General features: G+C 45.2%; 1 protein-coding gene across 44 annotated transcripts in view; it reads right to left on the bottom strand.

The window, feature by feature from the left end:
- Positions 1–424: 424 nt before the first annotated feature.
- RPH3A (rabphilin 3A) overlaps positions 425–19,475 on the bottom strand; it is a 334,954-nt gene continuing 315,903 nt past the window's right edge. For 32 of the 44 annotated variants that reach the window (XM_077955194.1, XM_077955172.1, XM_077955183.1 and 29 more), the window contains 7 exons: positions 19,197–19,306; positions 14,834–14,960; positions 12,685–12,741; positions 11,745–11,899; positions 7,750–7,831; positions 3,346–3,442; positions 425–2,569 (listed from right to left, as the gene is read on the bottom strand). In XM_077955194.1, coding sequence (XP_077811320.1) covers positions 2,439–2,569; positions 3,346–3,442; positions 7,750–7,831; positions 11,745–11,899; positions 12,685–12,741; positions 14,834–14,960; positions 19,197–19,306 — 759 coding nt within the window. In that variant the 3' untranslated portion in view covers positions 425–2,438. The remainder of the gene's footprint in view (positions 2,570–3,345; positions 3,443–7,749; positions 7,832–11,744; positions 11,900–12,684; positions 12,742–14,833; positions 14,961–19,196; positions 19,307–19,475) is intronic. The other 12 variants (XM_077955204.1, XM_077955203.1, XM_077955179.1 and 9 more) reach the window with 1 other exon arrangement.

The following is a 19,475-nucleotide window of genomic DNA, read 5'->3' as shown; positions in this document are numbered from 1 at the left end:
TGTGAAACATTGGACATGACATTTTCTTCTCTGGACCTTGGTTTCTTCATCTGTCTAAAAAGCGAGTTGATTGAATTAGGTTGTGGCTGAATTTTATGTTCTCTTTTAGCTTTGGCAATTTCTGATTCTGCAACCACCTGGGACTTTTTCCAGGTCTTGTAGCAGCAGGAGGAGGATGAGGATGTTGACTTCCTGTTCATTGGGCACCAGCAACAAGTATTCTTCTAAAAGGGTTTGGAGTCAGCCAAGTTACCTTAGGCCCACCTGCCCAAGATAAAATCCACCAGAAAGCAAACTCCTCGTGGGCAGAGAACACATCTGTCCCCAGTGGCTGGAACATTAAACACTAACTATCAGAATAGCTTATGTCCTGGTGGGGAGGAAGACTTTGCAGAAACCAGAAAGGAAAAATGCAGACCACTTGTTTTCCTGGATGTTCCTACTTTATTTCTGGCTACATCATCACAAAGAAAGATGCTGGGTGGTTGTGCATGCACCGGAGGACATGTGTGTATTCTAGGCAGGGAGGTGGTTACATTTGTTAGGAAGAGCGCGCCCCCAGACTAGGGGCACTATGAGCTAGCTGCATGCTGATTCCAGCGCCTACACCAGCATCAGGCTTGGGCGACACAGCCAGCATGCTGTCTCCTAAGGGGAAACGGGAAGGGAGGTGGGCTGAGAGTAGGTGCCACCAGGGACTAATGGGGAAGGATAGGGTCAAAAGGAAAGGTGGTGGCCAGGAAGCTGTTGGCCACTTTGGGGAAGGTGAAGAGCTCGATGTTTAGAAAATGGTTATTCAAGGCAAGAAATGAGTCCTCCCATGAATTGTGCAGGGAGCTGAGGGTGGAGGGCGTTGAAAAGTTAAGAGATGTGAGTTGGGGGAAAGTGAGAGTTTCAGTGTCTGTCTGATGCTTCTGTAGAGAATGTCAGGGGTTTGGGATGACTGGGGGTGCTTTTCATGAGGGAAGACCTCATTGAAATTGGGAAAATCAAACCTTTCTCTCAGGGCAGCACTGAAGATGCCTGACCTCAACCTCAAGTGTGTAATGTTTGCCCACACTCTCCATTGTTCCATAACCATGATGTTATTTGATTCTCCCAGGAAGCTTAGTAAGGAGAGTGCGGGAGACAGACAGACAGACAAAGAGAGACAGAGAGACTGGGGGGGGGGGGCGTTCTGAGTGAAAGACGGGACGCAAGAGAGTCAATGAAACAGAGTCAAAGGGCACTGGGGAGGAGGGTAGCCTCATTTACCTAAGAGCAGAGAAAGGAGAAAGGCTGGAGGCTTTGGATGAGGCTCCCTCAGACCCATAGCCCTGGTCTTCTAAATGCCTCCTGTGCCCACCCAGGGAGCCCATGGAGAGCCCCTCTATGGGGCATCTACACAGCTCAAGGGATGCTGCCACGCACCCAGGGCAGTGCCAGCCACTGGCCCGAGCCCTGGGAATGTCTGGCTCTGCCAACAGGAGAAGTGGGTCACTTAAGAAGTGTGGGCCCAAGTGAAATCTCAGATTTGGGCCAGTTTCTCAGTTTCCTGGTCAGGCTGGTGAGAGGAAGGAGGTGAGGCTGGGTTAACATACACTTTTTTGCTATTGTTTTTGCGGTGTTACTGCTTTAGAGAGAGAGAAAGGCAAAGGGGAGAAAGGCAGGGAGAGAAAGGAGAAGGGAGAGGCTGAGAAAGAGAGAATCTACTATGACGAAAGGGAGAGAAGAGGGAGGAGGAGAAAAGGTGACAGAGGAAGGGATTTTTGTTGTCGTTTGTTTTTGTTTTGCTTGGAAGCACACAGGTGACATTCAGAAAGAGGAGAGCGTCCAAGCCCCTTGGTGAATTCTGTGCATTTGCATCTTGGTGCACTTGGAGCAGGGAGGGTGTGTTCCTGAACACAGCAGTCTGTTTTTCTGGCAATCAAGGTGTGCATCTCAGGGGGCAGTGGGAGCCTGGAGCCTCTATTTCTGCCCCAATGCTTGTCCTCACAGCATTGTCCGGGTCTGCTGACAACTGAGAGTACACAGAGACACGACACAGGGAATGAAAGGGAGGGGGTGTGTGTGTGTGTGTGTGTGTGTGCGTGTGTGTGTGTGTGTTCAAGGCTAGAAGGGTCTACAAACAGTCCTAAATGACGAAGAACCTTTGTAATTTACCCAAACTGAGAGGTTATTAAATGATCAACCTCTTTGTAAACATCTCCCCAACCCCATCCCCATTGCTCCATCCCAGGGACCAGAGAGGGGCTATATTCAGAGCCCACAGCCCAGCATCAGGGAGGAGGGAGTCTTTGGCAGCAGTGCCCAACATGATGGGGGCTCAAAGGCAGGCTCAGGGAGATCAGCAGGGTATGGGGGGAGGTAGGCATAGAGAAGAGAGATCAGGGTGCGGTGGGCAGCTGGGGCAGGCTGGGGGGGACCCGGGACATGGAGTTGGGGACCTGGGCACTAGCCTAATCACTTGACACGTGGTTCTCATTCTGTAGCTGGTGCCAGCGCTCTATCTTCTTGTCTTTATTTTTCAGACACTCGTACCAGTGTTTTAAGCGCTCTCCCTTAGCAGAGATCCCCAGCTGGCAGCCTCCTGGAGGATAAATGGGAAGATAGGAGCAGGTGGTCAGAATAGAGGTCATTCTAGACCCAAATGTGTAGTTGGGGGAAAAACTGCACCAAGCAGTGACCCCCAGCAACTTGGGATCCATACTCTACAGAGAGTTGTTGTTATAACATTGTTGTTGTTGTTGTTGTTACTACTGGCCTTCTCTGCCTCAGGAACCTGCAATGGCTCCCTACTGTCCCACCAAGTCATAATTTCACTGTCTATTTTTAAAGACTTTTTACAAATCACCCTTCTACTCACTGAAACTTATCTCCCACTGCATCTGGGAACTCATTGTCTATTTCCAAAGAGTTTCATCATCCTGCTCAATCCTGTCTTTACCCCTTAGCTGAGGCTCTGTCCCTTGCCTGGAGTCCCCACCCCCCTGCTTCATCTTTAATTGATTTTCTTCCTCATGATTCAGAGAGGAACTAAAAAATTAAAAATTTTATCCTGGACATGCAAATAAATTAAGAATTCTTTTGCACCCTCCTTTCTGCAGAGAACGCACATCTCTCCTGTGGTTTAATTACCCCACTGGATGTGATCTGTTCAACAAATAATCAAGTTTTGTAAGCCCTTTCATGTAAAGACATCCCCAACTTGGACCAAAGTCAGGACCATGGGTCTCAAATTAGCATTTGAACAATGTGGTTGCCAAAAGAAAAGCAGTGACCTCAACTCTCTGTAGCCCTGGATAAGGCCCTCCTGTTCTTGGGAGGACAGAAGAGAGCGTTTTCTCTGGAGTTAGGAACACTCACCGATGTAATCATTGGACTTGCCGATGTCATAGTCCCAGACCGAGATGTCCAGTGACTTCTTTGCCAGGTCACTGTGTTTGATGTCATAGAAAAACTCCTGGATACAACAGAGGAAGACATGTGAGTACGAGCCCTCTGAACCCACAGCATTGGGAGGTAAGAGGCAGGGTCCTGGAGGTCATGGGCCAAGGAGAGGAGCTTGAGCTGGCATTCTGGGAGCAAGGAGATCTTCCTGCTCTGATCCTCTGCCCAGGTCCAGTGATTCCCTTCCAACAAACACTCTATGTAACAAAGCACTGTCATCCTCTTTTCAGTGAATTCTCTGCTTGACATTGGGAAGGCTGGTGAAGTTTTTCTAATAGAGCTCAAGTTTCCTTGTAAGTAAATGGCCATGAACTCAGTCCTTCCCCTCTCGTAGCTTCTGAAGGGGCATCCCCTTTTTTATTGCTTAGGGATTAAAAGTAGTTGAAGTGGCCAGGCACAGTGGCTCACACCTATAAGCCCAACACTTTGGGAGGCCGAGGTGGCAGATCATTTGAGGTCAGGAGTTCGAGATCAGCCTGACCAACATGGTGAAACCCCATCTCTACTAAAAATATGAAAATTAGCCAGGCATGATGGTGGACACCTGTAATTGCAGCTATTTGGGAAGCTGAGGCAGGAGAATCACTTGAACCAGGGAGGTGGAGCTTGCAGTGAGCCGAGATCGTGCCACTGCACTCCAGCCTGGGCCACGGAGCAAGACTCTGTCTCAAAAATAAATAAATAAATAAATAAATAAATAAATAAATAAAGTTGAAGTGGACTGAGTATATATGTTCCCAGACAATCTGATTTTTTAAAAATATCTTTTCTGCCGGCCGGGTGCGGTGGCTCACGCCTGTAATCCCAGCACTTTGGAAGGCCAAGACGGGCGGATCACGGGGTCAGATTGAGACCATCCTGGCTGACGTAGTGAAACCCCACCTCTACCAAAAATACAAAAAATTAGCTGGGCATGGTGGCGGGTGCCTGTAGTCCCAGCTACTCGGGAGGCTAAGGCAGGAGAATGGCGTGAACCTGGGAGGCGGAGCTTGCAGTGAGCAGAGATAGCGCCACTGCACTTCAGCCTGGGCGACAAACAAGACTCCATCTCAAAAAAAAAAAAATAGCTTTTCTGCCTAATTACAAAATTCATTTATGTTCATTGCTAAAACAAAGAAGAACCTCCCCCCATCAATTCCCTGTAACCCAACTACCCAAGAATAACCACTGTCAACATTCGCCCACATGTGTTCACAGTGATGTATAAATTCTTTGTTAATTAAGTAATGCTGAACATACAGTATTGTCACTTCCTTTTTCATTTACAACTTTGGGCAAAAACCAACTTAGCATATTCTCAAATATTTTTCAAATATTTTTCTACATCATTGTTTCAAATGGCTCCATTTAATGGCTATGTAGCTATGTGGCTGTGTGGCTGTGTGGCTCTGTGGCTCTGTGACTATGTGGCTCTGTGGCTGTGTGGCTGTGTTTTACAAAGCTCAAACTTATGGCTGTGTGGCTGTGTGGCCATGTGGCCATAACCTAAGCCCTAACAGTTGGGTATTTAAGTTATTTCCAATTTTTCACTATCATCAAAAATACCATAAAAGTCACCCTTGTAGCAGCTGGGTGTGGTGGCTCATGCGTATAATCCCAGCACTTTGAGAGGCCAAGGCTGGGTAGATCTCTTGAGGCCAGGAGTTCGAGACCAGCCTGGCAAACATAGTGAAATCCAGTCTTTACTAAAAATTCAAAAAATTAGCCAGCTGTGTGGTGCACACTTGTAATCCCAGCTACTTGGGAGACTGAGGCAGGAGAATTGTTTGAGCCCAGAAGGTGGAGGTTGCAGTGAGCTGAGATCGCACCACTGCACTCCAACCTGGGTGACAGAGCGAGATCCTGTCTCAAAAAAAAAAAAAAAAAAAAAAAAAATCACCCTTGTAGCTATGTCATCGCATAGGTTTTTAAAAAAAGTAACCCTTAGGCCGGGCGCGGTGGCTCAAGCCTGTAATCCCAGCACTTTGGGAGGCCGAGACGGGCGGATCACGAGGTCAGGAGATCGAGACCATCCTGGCTAACACGGTGAAACCCCGTCTCTACTAAAAAATACAAAAAACTAGCCCGGCGCGGTGGCGGGCGCCTGTAGTCCCAGCTACTCCGGAGGCTGAGGCAGGAGAATGGCGTGAACCCGGGAGGCGGAGCTTGCAGTGAGCTGAGATCCGGCCACTGCACTCCAGCCTGGGCAGCAGAGCGAGACTCCGTCTCAAAAAAAAAAAAAAAAAAAAAAAGTAACCCTTGTAGCTAAATCATTATGTGTGTCCATGATGACTTACTTAGAATAGATTGAGAAGTGAACGTTTGAGTTCGTAACATTTTAAGATGGAGAATAGTGGCTATACTGTGATACCATTTGTGTACAATAAGAAAGCTGGTTACACATATGTTTACTTTGTATATGTATGTACATTTCAGAAATTGATAATATATTTGCTTCATAAGAAACGAAGTAGGTGCCAACAAGGCTGGGGTAGGAGGGGGACTTTCATTGGATACCCCTTTGTGCTTTCTGAATTTTGAAATATGTGACTGCACTACCTATTCTCCAAATAAGTGGAATTTAACTTTTAACATCTGACAGTTTTGAAAGTGTTTTAGCAAACTTTCCTTCAGAGGTTTGCTTTATCTCCAGTAGTGTGTGGCTTTTCCCACATGCTCACCAATGCTGAGGACCAACATTGAAAAATAATTTTGCATCAGTTTGTTATGCGATATGGTGTCTGGTCTTGATTCACGGCTAGTGAGTTTATTCAGATTTCATGTTTTGTGGCTTACTCAGATTCCAGGAGAGTGTAGGGCAGGACAGCTACAAATGACTCCTTATTCAAAATCCATGATATGAGTTAGGAAATCAGGGGTTCAGCTGAAAGAGGGGCCTAGAGAGGAAGGGCTGAGCTGACCGCTCAGTGATTATTCTGAACTGTTTACATAGCACATTCTCCATGTGGGTGCATATGGGCATATGTTTTTCTTTTTCTTTTTTCTTTTTTTAAAGCAAACAATACTAAACCTACTGTGCTGTAACTTCCCTTTCCCACTTTGCAATATGTGATTAAAATCAGTATTAGCCAGCTCTGCCCCAACATCAGATCTCAGGAGCAGGGCAGAGAAAGGAGATTCAGTGGGTAGAACAGCTCCCAGGGCTGCTCCAGGCAGGCATGGAGCATGAACATGGACTCATTCCTGCTCTGGGCATGGAGTGAGGCTCAGGGATGTGACTCTGGGCTCAGAGCTGGTGTCTCATGGCACTTTGAGACACTTGTCATGGCACTTCTTTGTCTTTATTTAGGTCTACATCAGAACCATACATGTGGTTTAGATTAGAACTCATTTACTCTTCCACTCTTTCCTCCATTCAACCCTTCACTAATTTCACAGATATTTCTGGATCCCTACTGTCTGACAGGCTTGTCCACAGAAAAGTTAAATCCAGATTTCAACTGGATTTGGAAACTAGAGGGATGCACAGTGTCTGGAAACATAGAGGAAGCACATCTACAGGAGGTAATTCTTATGCTGAGTCCTGAAGGATGAGTAGGAGTTTTTCAGAGAGGAAGAGAGGGAGAGGACAGTCCAGGAAAAGGGAGCAGCAGGTGTGAAGAGACCTGCATGGAGGTGAGTGTCACTTGAGGAGGGGGTGTATAGATAAGGCACGGATGGAGGTGAGTTTGAAAGGGCTTGATTGTCATGCTAAGAAATTCTAGAGCCATTGTTGAGTTATTGAAGCAAGGGGGTGACAAATTCAGATTTGTGTTTTACAAAGCTCAAACTTATGTGGCGGAGGTGCCAAGCACACAGAAATGAGTCAGGAGTCTACTGCAATCGTCCAGGCCTGAAATGTCAGGGTCTGAGGCAAGACAGCAGCAGTGAGAAGGGAGAGGAAGGAGCACATTCAATGGGTGTCCAAGCAGTGGTTTCAATAGGACTTGATGCACTGGACAGACACGAGGACTGAAGGACAGGGCATTGTCAACGGGGTGGATGGTAAAGAGCATCACTCTACTGGTTTACTCCCCCGAATTTCAGTATTAGAGACTACTTGAATTGGTGAAGACGTTGGAGACGAGTTAGTTCAATCTCTTCACAAACACTGCTTCCTTCCTATGACATTCCTAATCTGTGGGCTTTTGTCTTAGGCTTGATTTCTTCCAGTGACAAGGAACTCATTCCTGCTTCTTTAGATAATTCAATCTGATCTATCACAGAAAGTGTTTTTTTTTTTTTTTTTTTAATGTGACTTACAACCTTCTAGTAGGAATCTGTGCCTCTCTAACACACAGCAAGTATCCCTGAGCATGATAAAGAATGGGGCAGCCTTACCTCATTGAATTCAGGATTCAAGGTTTTCTTTTTAATTTGAGTCTTGTGTTTGGCCTTCTTTCCCATGTCCGGTTTCAGCCAGCTGGGAGGAGACACAAATGCTATTATGGATGACGTTTAATGAATAAGAACAGCCTCTTGACCCCAAAGGCCCCTTCTTTATCAGGATGAATTGATGAATAAATCAGAAAGGGATCAACACTGATATGACCAATGTGCATTAGAGCATCTGCTTGGTACCTGGCACTTGACTGAACACCTTAGGCATATTTAATCCCCACATGCTCCTAGGCGGTAGAACTATAACCACTCAGTTTACAGACACAGAAAATGAGATCCAGAGAGGCTGAAGTGTGCCCTAGCTCACACAGCTGGGATTGAATCCGGATGTTACATCTAGAGTCTGCGTTCTTAGCATGCTCACTTTCTCCACATAAATCGAATTGATGGTCATGCTGATGGTGCCTGGCATTTTACCATCTATCCCACCTTTGGCTGCCCCCAATTCCTACAGAGATGCTGGGTATTGTATGCACAGAAAGGGGAAGATGCAAATCTAATTATTGTCACTCCACTTTCAAAACTATGTACTGGATTCCTTTTGAACTCAGGGGAGAGTTCAAAATCCTTCACGTGGCCTTAAGACCTTGCGTGTTGGGTTTCTGCTCCATCCCAGCCTAACCTTACGTCATCTTCCTCACCCCACTCCTTACTTCTCCTTTCCACCCAAGGGCCTTTGAGCAAACTGTTTCTTCTGCCTACAGGGCTCTTTTCCAGTAAGGCCCAATGTCTAGCACATAGTAGGTATTCAATCAATATATTCTGGGTGAGGCTGGGTATGATGGCTTGTGCCTGTAATCTCTGCACTTTAGGAGGCCAAAGTGGGAAGATCACTTGAGCCCAGGAGTTCCAGACCAGCCTGGGCAACATAGTGAGAGCCTGTCTCTATAAAAAATAACAAAAATTATCTGGGCACAGTGCTGTATGCCTGCAGTCCCAGGTACTCAGAAGGCTGAGATGGAAGGATCTCTTGAGCCCCAGAGTTTGAGGCTGCAGTGAGCTATGATCACACCACTGCACTATAGCCTGGGTGGTAGAGTGAGACCTTGTCTCTTAAAAAAAAGAGAGAGAGAGAAAAAAACACAAACCAAACCAAACAAAATATTTCCTGGGTGAGTAAACACAATGGGCTAAACACTCCTAAGGGTTAAGACATTTGGATTCTGATTCAGGTTGTCACCAACGAGCAGCTTTAAACGTGAGCATAATTTTACTGTGCCTCTGTTTCTTGACCTGTAAAGAGGGCGAACATCTCATTCTCATCTACAGAAGTGGTTTTGAGGATTTTTTTTTTTTTTTTTTTGAGATGGAGTCTCACTCTGTCTCACTCCAGGCTGGAGTGCAGTGGCGTGATCTCGGCTCACTGCAAGCTCCATCTCCCGGGTTCACGCCATTCTCCTGCCTCAGCCTCCCGAGTACTGCTGGGACTACAGGCGCCTGCCACCACGCCCGGCTAATTTTTTGTATTTTTAGTAGAGATCGGGTTTCACCGTGTTAGCCAGGATGGTCTCGATCTCCTGACCTCGTGATCCGCCCACCTCAGCCTCCCAAAGGGCTGGGATTACAGGCGTGAGCCACCGCACCCGGCCGAGGATAATTTTTAAGAAGAGACAAAAATGAGGAATTAAAAGTTACCAAAGAGCTAAGCAAAAATAATGGGAAGTTCTGCTTTTAAAAAATCTTTATTAGATCAGAAACTACTTAGTGGTCTCCCATTTCTTCTCCCATAACTGCACCCAGCAGGTCAGCTGCTTCACTGGTGACCACGGCAATTCCACTTCTTCTGGAAGGATTGGGTGGGTGGGGAGGGGGTGGTAGAGAGAATTATTTAAGAAAACCGATCTGCACATGGCTGACTGCTAATGGAGTGCTGGACAGCACCCATCAAGCTCATTTCCTCTCTTGGGCCATATGAAGAAATAAAATCAGATTACTCTTAGAAACCAAACTTGTCCCTGACATGTGTGTTCTTTGTTAACTAGACCTTCATTCAAAGGAAATCTGAAAGACAGCCCACATGAATCTGTTCTTTGGCCATGGACTAAAGGGAAGTATTGCTTTCTGCTATCAGAGGCAGTGGAGGTGGGGGGAGTGTCTCCCAACTGGACAGAATATTAGTAAATACTATTTGCCATGACAGTGATGGTCATGCCAGGACAGTGATGGTGGTTTTTTATAACCATAATGGCAGGTATTTATTGAGCATATACTGTGTACCAGACCCCTTGAAAATCTACCTCTCAGCTTGCATTCTCCAATTGCAGGGGGTAAAATTGACGAACAAGCTACTGGGCTCTGCATTCATGATGTTCTTGCTGAAGCCACGCTTCCCACAAGCTATTCTTAGCCAATAACTGACCCTGGCAGGGACACTAGGCAGTCCCATTTCTGGGAAATGCAGGACTCCTCTGATGGGTGACTGTGCTCAAGGATTCTACATCACTTTGGATGAAACAGTGCAGCTTCCTTGGAGCTACACTGTAGCCTAAGATTGTTTCTACCACACTTCCTTCCTTCTCTGCTCCACAGGGATCACACCTGCAGCAAGATTTGTGGTCTCTATGGCTCCCCTCTGGATTCCTCCTTATCTCCTCTACAGGCATTTCCCCAACAAATCTCTTGTACAGCTTATCTTCTCTTGGTGTTTCCTTCTTGGAGGACCTGAACTAATACACAGTATTACTCCGTCTATTTTGCAGATGAGGACATTGAGGCCTAGAGATGTTAAGCCATGAGCCCCAGGTCACATGGTTAAAGCATACTGGGGACTCCATGCTCCATGGAGATCCATATCCACAGAAACATACATGTTGCTGCCCCAAGGCCAGCAGAATTCTACTGAGGTGCTAAACATTTCTGTACCAGGCTCAATTCTGGTTGCTTCCTTTGTGCTATCTCATTTGAGCCCTGAGCCCACTCTTGGAGATAAGTGGAACTCTTGTCTCTGTTTTACCAATGAAGAAACTGAGTGAGAAGCTAAGTAACTTGCTTAGAGTCCACAGCCAGCAACTGGCAGAGATGAGTTGGGCCTGATGTCGGACACAGCGGTGGCTCTGAGATTGCACTTGGCAGACTTCCAGCTACAGGAAGCGTAACTGACCAAGACCCTGGGTGCAGTCCTTGGAAGTCCATGACATATTTGTGCCAACGCCATGCTCCCAGTCAATGACTGGGCCTGGCAGGGATGCTAAAGTCGGGCCACTCCTATGAGACACAGGACATGTCTGATGGCCAGTTTTGGCTTGAGGACTCCCTGGTGGCCTTACTGAACTTGTATCTGGAATACTTCTCTCCAACTTCCCTACCTATTCCCCTCATCAGGTCAGACTTGCATTGTAGTCTAACATCTCTCCCTTTCTCCCCTGACTCCCCCCAGTCTTCCTGGAATGAGCATTTCCCCTGATAAGCCCCTTGTCTGCTTAATCCTATTTTGGCATCTTCTTCTCAGAGGATCTGGACTAACACAGATAACAGAGTCTTTTTATTCTCCGTGATTGAGATTACTGGAATAGACCCCAGATCGAAGGCATTTTTTTTTTTTTCTGAGCATTTCCAGAATGAAACTGGAAAACGCCAGATGGCCTCTTTGGGGGTGGACATCTGAGCAGTGTGAGGGGTGTGCGGCCAACTCCTGGGAGCTACAAATGGGGCTACGACAGCTAATCAGCATCGTTGTAGAGCCATCAGCAGGCCCTCGAGAGGACAGAGTCACAAAACTTTGCATGTGGGCAAGTGACACACCAGTTTGACTGCCTGAGACTCCAGACCCACACACTTGCCAGTTCTAGGCATTTGTTTCACTGTGACCTTGGGCAGGTTCCTTGCCCTCTTTGGGTCTCAATGTACAACAATCCTGGGGAAACTCTCTGGTTCTCCTCTTCCAAGGATCCAGGACTCCTTCGGGGCCCACCCGTAGCCCCAAGGCATTGACTTACAGCTTGACAAATGGGTCTGAGTAGCCATTAGCGTCCATGGCAGCCAGGTGCACACAGCGTATGATACCCACAATGAGGCCTCCCTGCTGGGTGCTGTACATGAGAGAGACCAGGATCTTGCCACGCTCCTCGATGTCACCAACACGCTCCACCTGCTGCATTGGGGGAAAAGACAGTGTGGGCCTTGGAGGGGAGGGGCCAGGCAATGTGAATGGCGAGCATTGGGAAAGAACCTATGAAGGGCAGGCGGAGCTCCACCAGCTCTAGGGAGCCAGCACCAAGGACAGCAGATGGCCTAGCCTCCAAGGAGGAGCCAAAGGTGAAAGTCGGGGACCAGTCTCAGGCACATGGGGACCAATGGCTTCTCTTTGACTTAGACATGGATGAACTCTGACTGTGAGCACAGATTAAACTTGCTCCTGGTCACTGATTGGCTTTGGCTCTAACCCAGGACTGACCCTTGACCCTGGCCCCAGACACATTCTTGCCTCTGATCTCAGACTCCCTTAACGCAACCAGTCTTCTTAAAGGGCAGTCCCTGGAGTCATATGAGGGACCCAGGCAGACAGCATGAAGGCTTAGTTCGGTTTCTACCAGGCACACAGCTCAAAGAATGCACCCACTCCAAGAAAGGAGTGGGCCATTGCTCTAGTCAGTAGAATTGTCTACAGAGCATCTGACAACAAGGCCAAAAACCTGGTGGGTATTCTAGGTATGAGAGAAAGGGGTTGCCCCCTCCTCAGAGGCTTAGGTGTGGAGAGGATGTCCCTTGTCTCATGCTCAAACAACTTGGGCAAAGGGTCTCTCTCAAAGCAAATCAACTCCAGGGTGGTTGCAAGAGAATGGGTGAGGAAGGGGCCAGGGAGGGAGAGAAGAGGAAGATGCTAGCCCAGCCCAGCACAGACCCTGACTGTGGCTTCAATTCCTGCTCAGTGCTCACCTCCTCCTCATAAAGGGCCATGCCTCGGGCTGACCCGGTGGTCCCAGCACGTTTCATCTGAAAAGAAGAAAACAAATAAAAGATAACATTGTCTATAGAGCTCATTTTCCTGCACAAGAAGGACCAGAAACCCCTCACACTTCCATTAGCATCCAGAGCCATGGAAGTGGGTTCTTAAGCTACTGTGGCCCTCCTGTGTTCTCCCTTTTGGCTGAAATTTATAAAACACAGTCATATGGCAAGCTATGTGAATGTATAACAACCTATGATATAGGTTCTGTTACAATTCCAATTTTACAAATGAGGATCCTGAGGGTCCAAGTAGTTAAGCCCCTTATGCAAGGTTACACAGCCAGTAAGTATCAGAGCTCCCCACACACAAACAGAAAAGATTTCATTTTCTCTGGTTGAAGTGGCTCAGGGGTCTTGGGGTCTGACCCACCAGGTGGTTTTCCCCTTCATGGCCCCTGGGGCCCTTTTGCTGAACTCTAAGGTTCTGGGAAACAGAAAACCATTGGTTAAATCCAACCTCCCCACTTTGAAGAGGAGGAAACCTGAGGTCCAGAGGGGAGGAGCCCTCAGTGGGATATAATGGGGGAAGATGGTGGTGCAAGCGTTAAGGTTTAATGTCAAAGAGCAAAATAAGATGATCAGTAGTGTTTTGCGGCTGCTGCAGCCCTCTGGCTGTCCTGCACCTTCATGTTTCTAGGGCTAGCTGCGTCCACCATAGCAAGACGGGCAAACCCAAAGGCTGATGACCCAGGCAAGGGCCTGGCCATTGTCCTGGTCAACTGGACTCATGGAGTTGGAGAAAGAAGAGAATCCTTAAGACCCAGCTGTCACCAGGCAAAAGCCCAGAAGAAATGCCTCGCTCCTAGGGATGTCTTTAAGGATTTATTTTGAGCCTGGAATTCAGTAGAAATCCTTCCTTGCAATTTTCCTTGTTGAGTCTTGTTCCTTTGCCTGAGTTATAAAACTATGGCATGGCATGCAGATACTCCATCCTCAGGCTGGCCATCTGGTGAGAAGATGCTGCAGGATTTCCCCTCCTGCACCCCATAGCTTCCCTGTGGAGAGCAGGCAGGCTGCTCAGAGAGACAAGGGGTGCTGGTGTTGTAGGATAGCGGGGCTCTGGCCAGTGCCCAGAGACTTTGGAGACTTGCTACCATCTCCGGGCCCAAGTTGGCCCACACTTAAGGCAAGGCAGCCTGAATTATGTCTAAAAATATAGATTGTTTAGTCCTACCCTACTCCACTAAAACAGAATCCCCATGGGGGACCCCCACAAATCTTAGTTTGTAAAGCTCTGGTTTTAAAATCCCCCGGTTAATTCTGAGGTGCAAACCCATTGCAGAACCTCATTTTGATCCCTGTTATTTTCCTCAAAGAGCAAGAATTACATCTGACAACAATGACAATTCTAATACTTCATATGTATGGTCACATTCAATCCTTAAAAGATCCTATGAGGTTAGCACCACAGTATCCCATTTTACAGATGAGACATCTGAGGCCCAGAGAAATTAAATAATTTGCCTCAGGTTACACCGTAAGTGGCAGAGCCAGAATTCACACCCGAGAGTCTGGCTGCAGAGCCCATACTCTTAAACTCTAGGCTATGCTGCCTCCTATTTATCTACATGGTGCTTTCTGACTTCATGACTGAGAGGTGGGTAAGGCAGCATTATTTCCTACACTAACAACTGTTAATTTATGAGTGCTTACTATGCACTAAGTTCTAGTTCAATTATGTTATTTTTTAAAACACAACCCTCCCAAGAGGCAGGTACTGTTATAACACCCACATTACAGACAAGAACACCGAGTCCCCTGGCCAAGGCCATAGAGCAGCAAGTGGCAGAGCTGGCTCTGAACCCAGGAATCCCACACTGCCCCTATCATGTTGTCCATCCAGTTTGGCCAAGAAAAACTCATGTTCAAAGTGATGCTGACACAGGGTTTGTGAAAGGCAGAGAGAGAATGCAGCCTGAGGTTGTGAGCTGGAATCTTGACTCTCCTCCGCAGACCTGCTGCAGTGCCTCTGCTACCCAATACCCTGTGGATCTATTTCCCTCAATTCAGACCCAGAGGAAGGCAGCTCCTCCAGTCTCCCCTCCTCCCATCAGATCCTCAGGGTAAAGTCACTCACAGGAATCACTCGCTCCAGGCAGATGTTGAAATTCTTCCTCTGGTTGGGCTTCAGTTTCTTGAGGGAGAATCTGGTCTCACCAATAAATTCATTGTGGCCAAATTTGTCCTCATCACAGACAGAGATCCTGCCACCAACACAAGGGGTACAGAGAGAAACAGGAACAAATATTGAGATCCTGCTGTGTGCCAAGAGCTGCAGCTGATGCTAGTAAGGAATGTGTGATGTACATGGAAAAATATGATTTCCTATTTATTTATTACTGGGCCAAGTACCTTTAATTTCTTCTTTATTGCAGTATAACTGACATGCAGTAAAGCACATAAATTTAGTTTACAGCTTGATGAATTCTTGCATATGCATATACCCATGTAATTCCCACACAGGTCAAGATATAAAACATTCCAGAGACTGAAAGACCCTCAGGATCCTTTCTAGTCACTGCCTTTCTCAAAGATAGCCACTCTCTTGCCTCTGGCCACATGAAGTCATTTGTCTGGTTTTTGACCTTCATATAAATGGAATGATATAATATAGACTCTCTTATGTTGGCTTCTCTTGCTCAAGATAATGTCTGTGAGATGCATCCATGCACAGTATAACTTATCTTTTTTATCACTGCATAGTATTCCACTGTGTAAATATACCATAATAATTCTGCTGTTGATACAGGTTGTTTCTAGTTTTGAGTTATTATGAATAATGCTGCTATGGAATATTTATGTTCATGTCTTTTGGTATATACATGTACATATTTCTATTGAGTATTTTCCCAGGAGTAGGGTTGCTGGCCATGGACTAGGCATAAGTTTAGCTTCAGTAGAAACTTCAAAACAGTTTTCCAAGGCGGTTCCACCAATTATGTCCCTACCAGCAGTTTATAGAGGGTCTGGTCACTCTTTATTCCCTTTGACTTCAATTATGTTAGTCTCTAATTTTAGCCTTTCTGGATAGGTCATAGTATGTCACTGTAGTTTTAATTTACATTTCCCTGATGACTAAAAAGTTGAGCCCCTTTTCATATACTTTATGGCCATTTGAGCATCCTCTTTTGCAAAGCCAGGCTAGGAACTTTTCTCATTTAATTTTTCCTCTTTCAAAATAACTGCATTTACCATTTAGAGAAGATACTGGGGTCCAGAAAGATTAAATAATTTTTCCCTAATAAGAGGTGGAACCAGGGTTTGAATCCAGGTCTCCCTGAGTCCTATAGTAATATATTGTCTTTTGTTATCTACCTTACACAGCATTGAGTAATAGTGGCACAAAATGGGCAGGTCATAAGAAATGTCCCTTAGGACAAGAGTCTCCAACTCCCAGGCCACAGACCAGTACCAGTCTGTGGCCTGTTAGAAACCCGGCTGCAAAGGAGGAGGTGAGCAGAGGTGGGCAAGCACTACCGCTTCAGCTCCGCCTCCTGTCAGATCAGTGGCAGCACTAGATTCTTATAGAAGCATAAACCCTATTGTGAACTGCACATGTGAGGGATCTAGTTTGCATGCTCCTTATGAGAATCTAATGCTGGATGATCCAAGGTGGAACAGTTTCATCCTGTAACCTTCCTTCTCCCTACCCCAGTCCATGGAAAAACTGTCTTCCACAAAACTGTTCCCTGGTGCCGGAAAGATTGGGAACTGCTGCCATAGGAGATGAAAAGGACCAGTCATGGCATGATAATTTATCCTGACATATACTAAGAGAGGAAAGGACTTATTGTCCTCCAGTGGCATGGGAGGCATTCTTGGGGGACAGGAAGGGACTGTGAAGGTACCACACTCCTTGACCACCAACATTAGTTGAACAAATGTTCAAAGTCCTGGAGGGCCCGAACACCCTCGTAGCCGAGTCCTGCACTGTATAACACTGGAGAAGAAACTCGTCTCTACTGAACTGGTTGGGGTGTAAACAATATCATCCTTCTTCAGGGCAATGCATCTCCAAAGACATAAGAGAATAATCACTGCTTTTGACCCTGTCACACCACTTATAGGAATTTACCTCAAATATATAATAAGGCAAGTACAAAAATATTTAACTACAATGGTCCAAAAAACAGTTAGAAAGAATAAATGAGATCTAGTATTTGATAGCACAACTGGGTGACTATAGTCAATAATTTAATTGTACATTTAAAAATAGTGAAAAGAGTATAATTCAATTGTTCATAACACAGGGATAAATGCTTGAGGTGATTAAAAAACCCATTTATTTTAACCCATTTAAAAAACTCATGATGCGATTATTACACATTATATGCCTGTATCAAATTATCCTATATACCTCGTGAATATTAATATATACGCCTACTATGTACCTACAAAAAAATTAGAAATATATTTAACTACAAAGATGTTTGTCACAATATTGTTTGTAACTATGAAGAAAGCAGAAATAACAAATACTGTACAATGGAGGAACTGCTTAAGAAAATTATGAAATAACCATCAAATGTAATAGTGTACATTAGAGAAAGTGTTGTACTTAGTCATTAGGGAAATCTGAAACCACAACGTAACACCAGTGCACACCTACCAGAAAGGCCAAAATGAAAAAGTGTTGGTGAGGCTGTGAAGCAACTGGAACTGCCATGCATGGCTGAAGGGAGTGCACACTGGCACAGCCACTATGGAAAACTGGAAGTTTCTACTAAAGCTGGACATACACATATCTTATGGCTCAATCATTACACTTCTAGGTATATATGCAACGGAAATGAGTGCACCTGTGTACCTAGAAACAGCTACTAGAATGTTCCTAGCAGCACTATTTGTAATAGCCCCAAACTAAAAACCACCCAAATATATCAACAGTAAACTGGATAAATAAAACTGCGTTATATTCATGCAATAAAATACTAAATAGCAACAAGAACGATCTACAACTACACACAACTTAGATGAATACACAGGTAGAATGTTAAATGAAAGAATATAGATACAAAAGAGTAACACAATACAATTTCATTTATATAAAGTACAAAAGCAGACAAAATTAACTTGTTCTGTTAGATGTTAGGATACTGAATACCCCAGGGGAGTATTCAATAGGAAGGGGCCACAGTGGGGGGCTTCTGCAGCCTAGGAATGTTCCGTTCCTTAAGCCCAGTATGTTCACTATTGTGAAAATTCATCAATCTGTGCACTTATTATATGTGCATTATGCTAAATGAATGTTATGCCACAATAAAAATATTTACTTAGAATAATGTTGCAGCCAATTTGGAAAGCAGTTTGCATGTCTTGTAAAATTGTTTTGAAAAAATCACATATCCCATGATCCAGTAATAATTCTCTTTGGTTTCTGTCCTAAGGAAACACTCATATGTACACAAGGGAGAATGAAGTTGCTCATTGCAACTTTGTTTGTAGTAGAGAAAAGCTGGAAACAATTTAAATGCCCACCTGTAGGGAATTGGCTAAATAAAATGGTAAAACATTTACATAAAAATATAAAACATGCCAAATAATACTGTACATTGTTTATAGATACATAATTAGGAAGTATAAGACATACTTGAGAATGATACCCCAATAATTCAGGATGGTGTTTAGCTCTTGGGAGAGAAGGAAGAGGACAGGACAGGGTGGGATATAGAATATACAAAAGGGGCTTCAACTTGCATAGGAGTGCTTTATTTCTTAAAAAAACAGCTGATGCAAACACAGCAAAATAGCAAGATTTTTAACAGATCAAGTATTGGGTGGGTTCATGGATGTTTGTTTTAGTATATGCTACACTTTTCTATTCATCTGTAATATTTAAGAATAAGGACATTTAAAAAAATCTGTGATAAACCCATTCTGTAGAATATTCTGAGGCAGTTAAAAATTAGGTAGATTTAAACGTTTTTTCACGGCTATAACACCAAGATATATTGTTAAGAATAAAAGGCAAGTTCCATATATATGTATATCCATTACTTCTAATGGCAAAAACTGCAATTACTTTCACACCAGCCTAATAATTCAACATTGTAGAAGAATATGAAATGGTATCAATGTATTCTTAAGTGATACAGATATATTAATGGGATGATCCATTGTAATAAACATTTTTATAAGCACTCAATTTTATTAGGAAAAAACTTTCACATACACACCCACACATGCACCCACCCCACACACACACCCTGAATGAACAGATACCAAGATGTTAACAGTGAACAGTTTCAACTTACCTGTATTTTCCAAAATTTCTACCAAAAATATATATCATTTTTTGGTAAAAGTAAACAAGCAAGAAAAAAATAAACTATGCAGAGACCTTTTTAGAGTGAGGCTCTGAGGGCGTCACCCCAAGTCTCAGTTCCGCCCACCCTGAGTCTCCCCTTCACCTCCCTCTCTGCCCTCTGCCTGGCAGGTACCTGAGGGTCTTCCTTTGCATGTCCTCATCGGTGATGCCGTGATAGACGAGGGTCTCATTCCAGACGGGGTTCCGGGTATTCCGCAGAGTTTTTGTACGAAGCTTGTTGGACTAGAGCCCCAGAGAGATGGATAGAGACACCTACCTCAGTGGGGAGCCAGTTCTGGAACCCCATCGTTTGGGCTGACATGGGGTGGGTGGGTGGTTTTCCCCATAGGAGTGTCCAGGGTCTTAGTTATTCCCAAATGCATGTTCTCAGGGAGTGGGGGACATCCTCTAG

The sequence above is a fragment of the Macaca mulatta genome, chromosome 11 (assembly GCF_049350105.2).
Source record: "Macaca mulatta isolate MMU2019108-1 chromosome 11, T2T-MMU8v2.0, whole genome shotgun sequence".
Taxonomy (NCBI): Eukaryota; Metazoa; Chordata; class Mammalia; order Primates; family Cercopithecidae; genus Macaca; species Macaca mulatta.
This window is presented reverse-complemented; position numbering and strand designations above follow the sequence as displayed.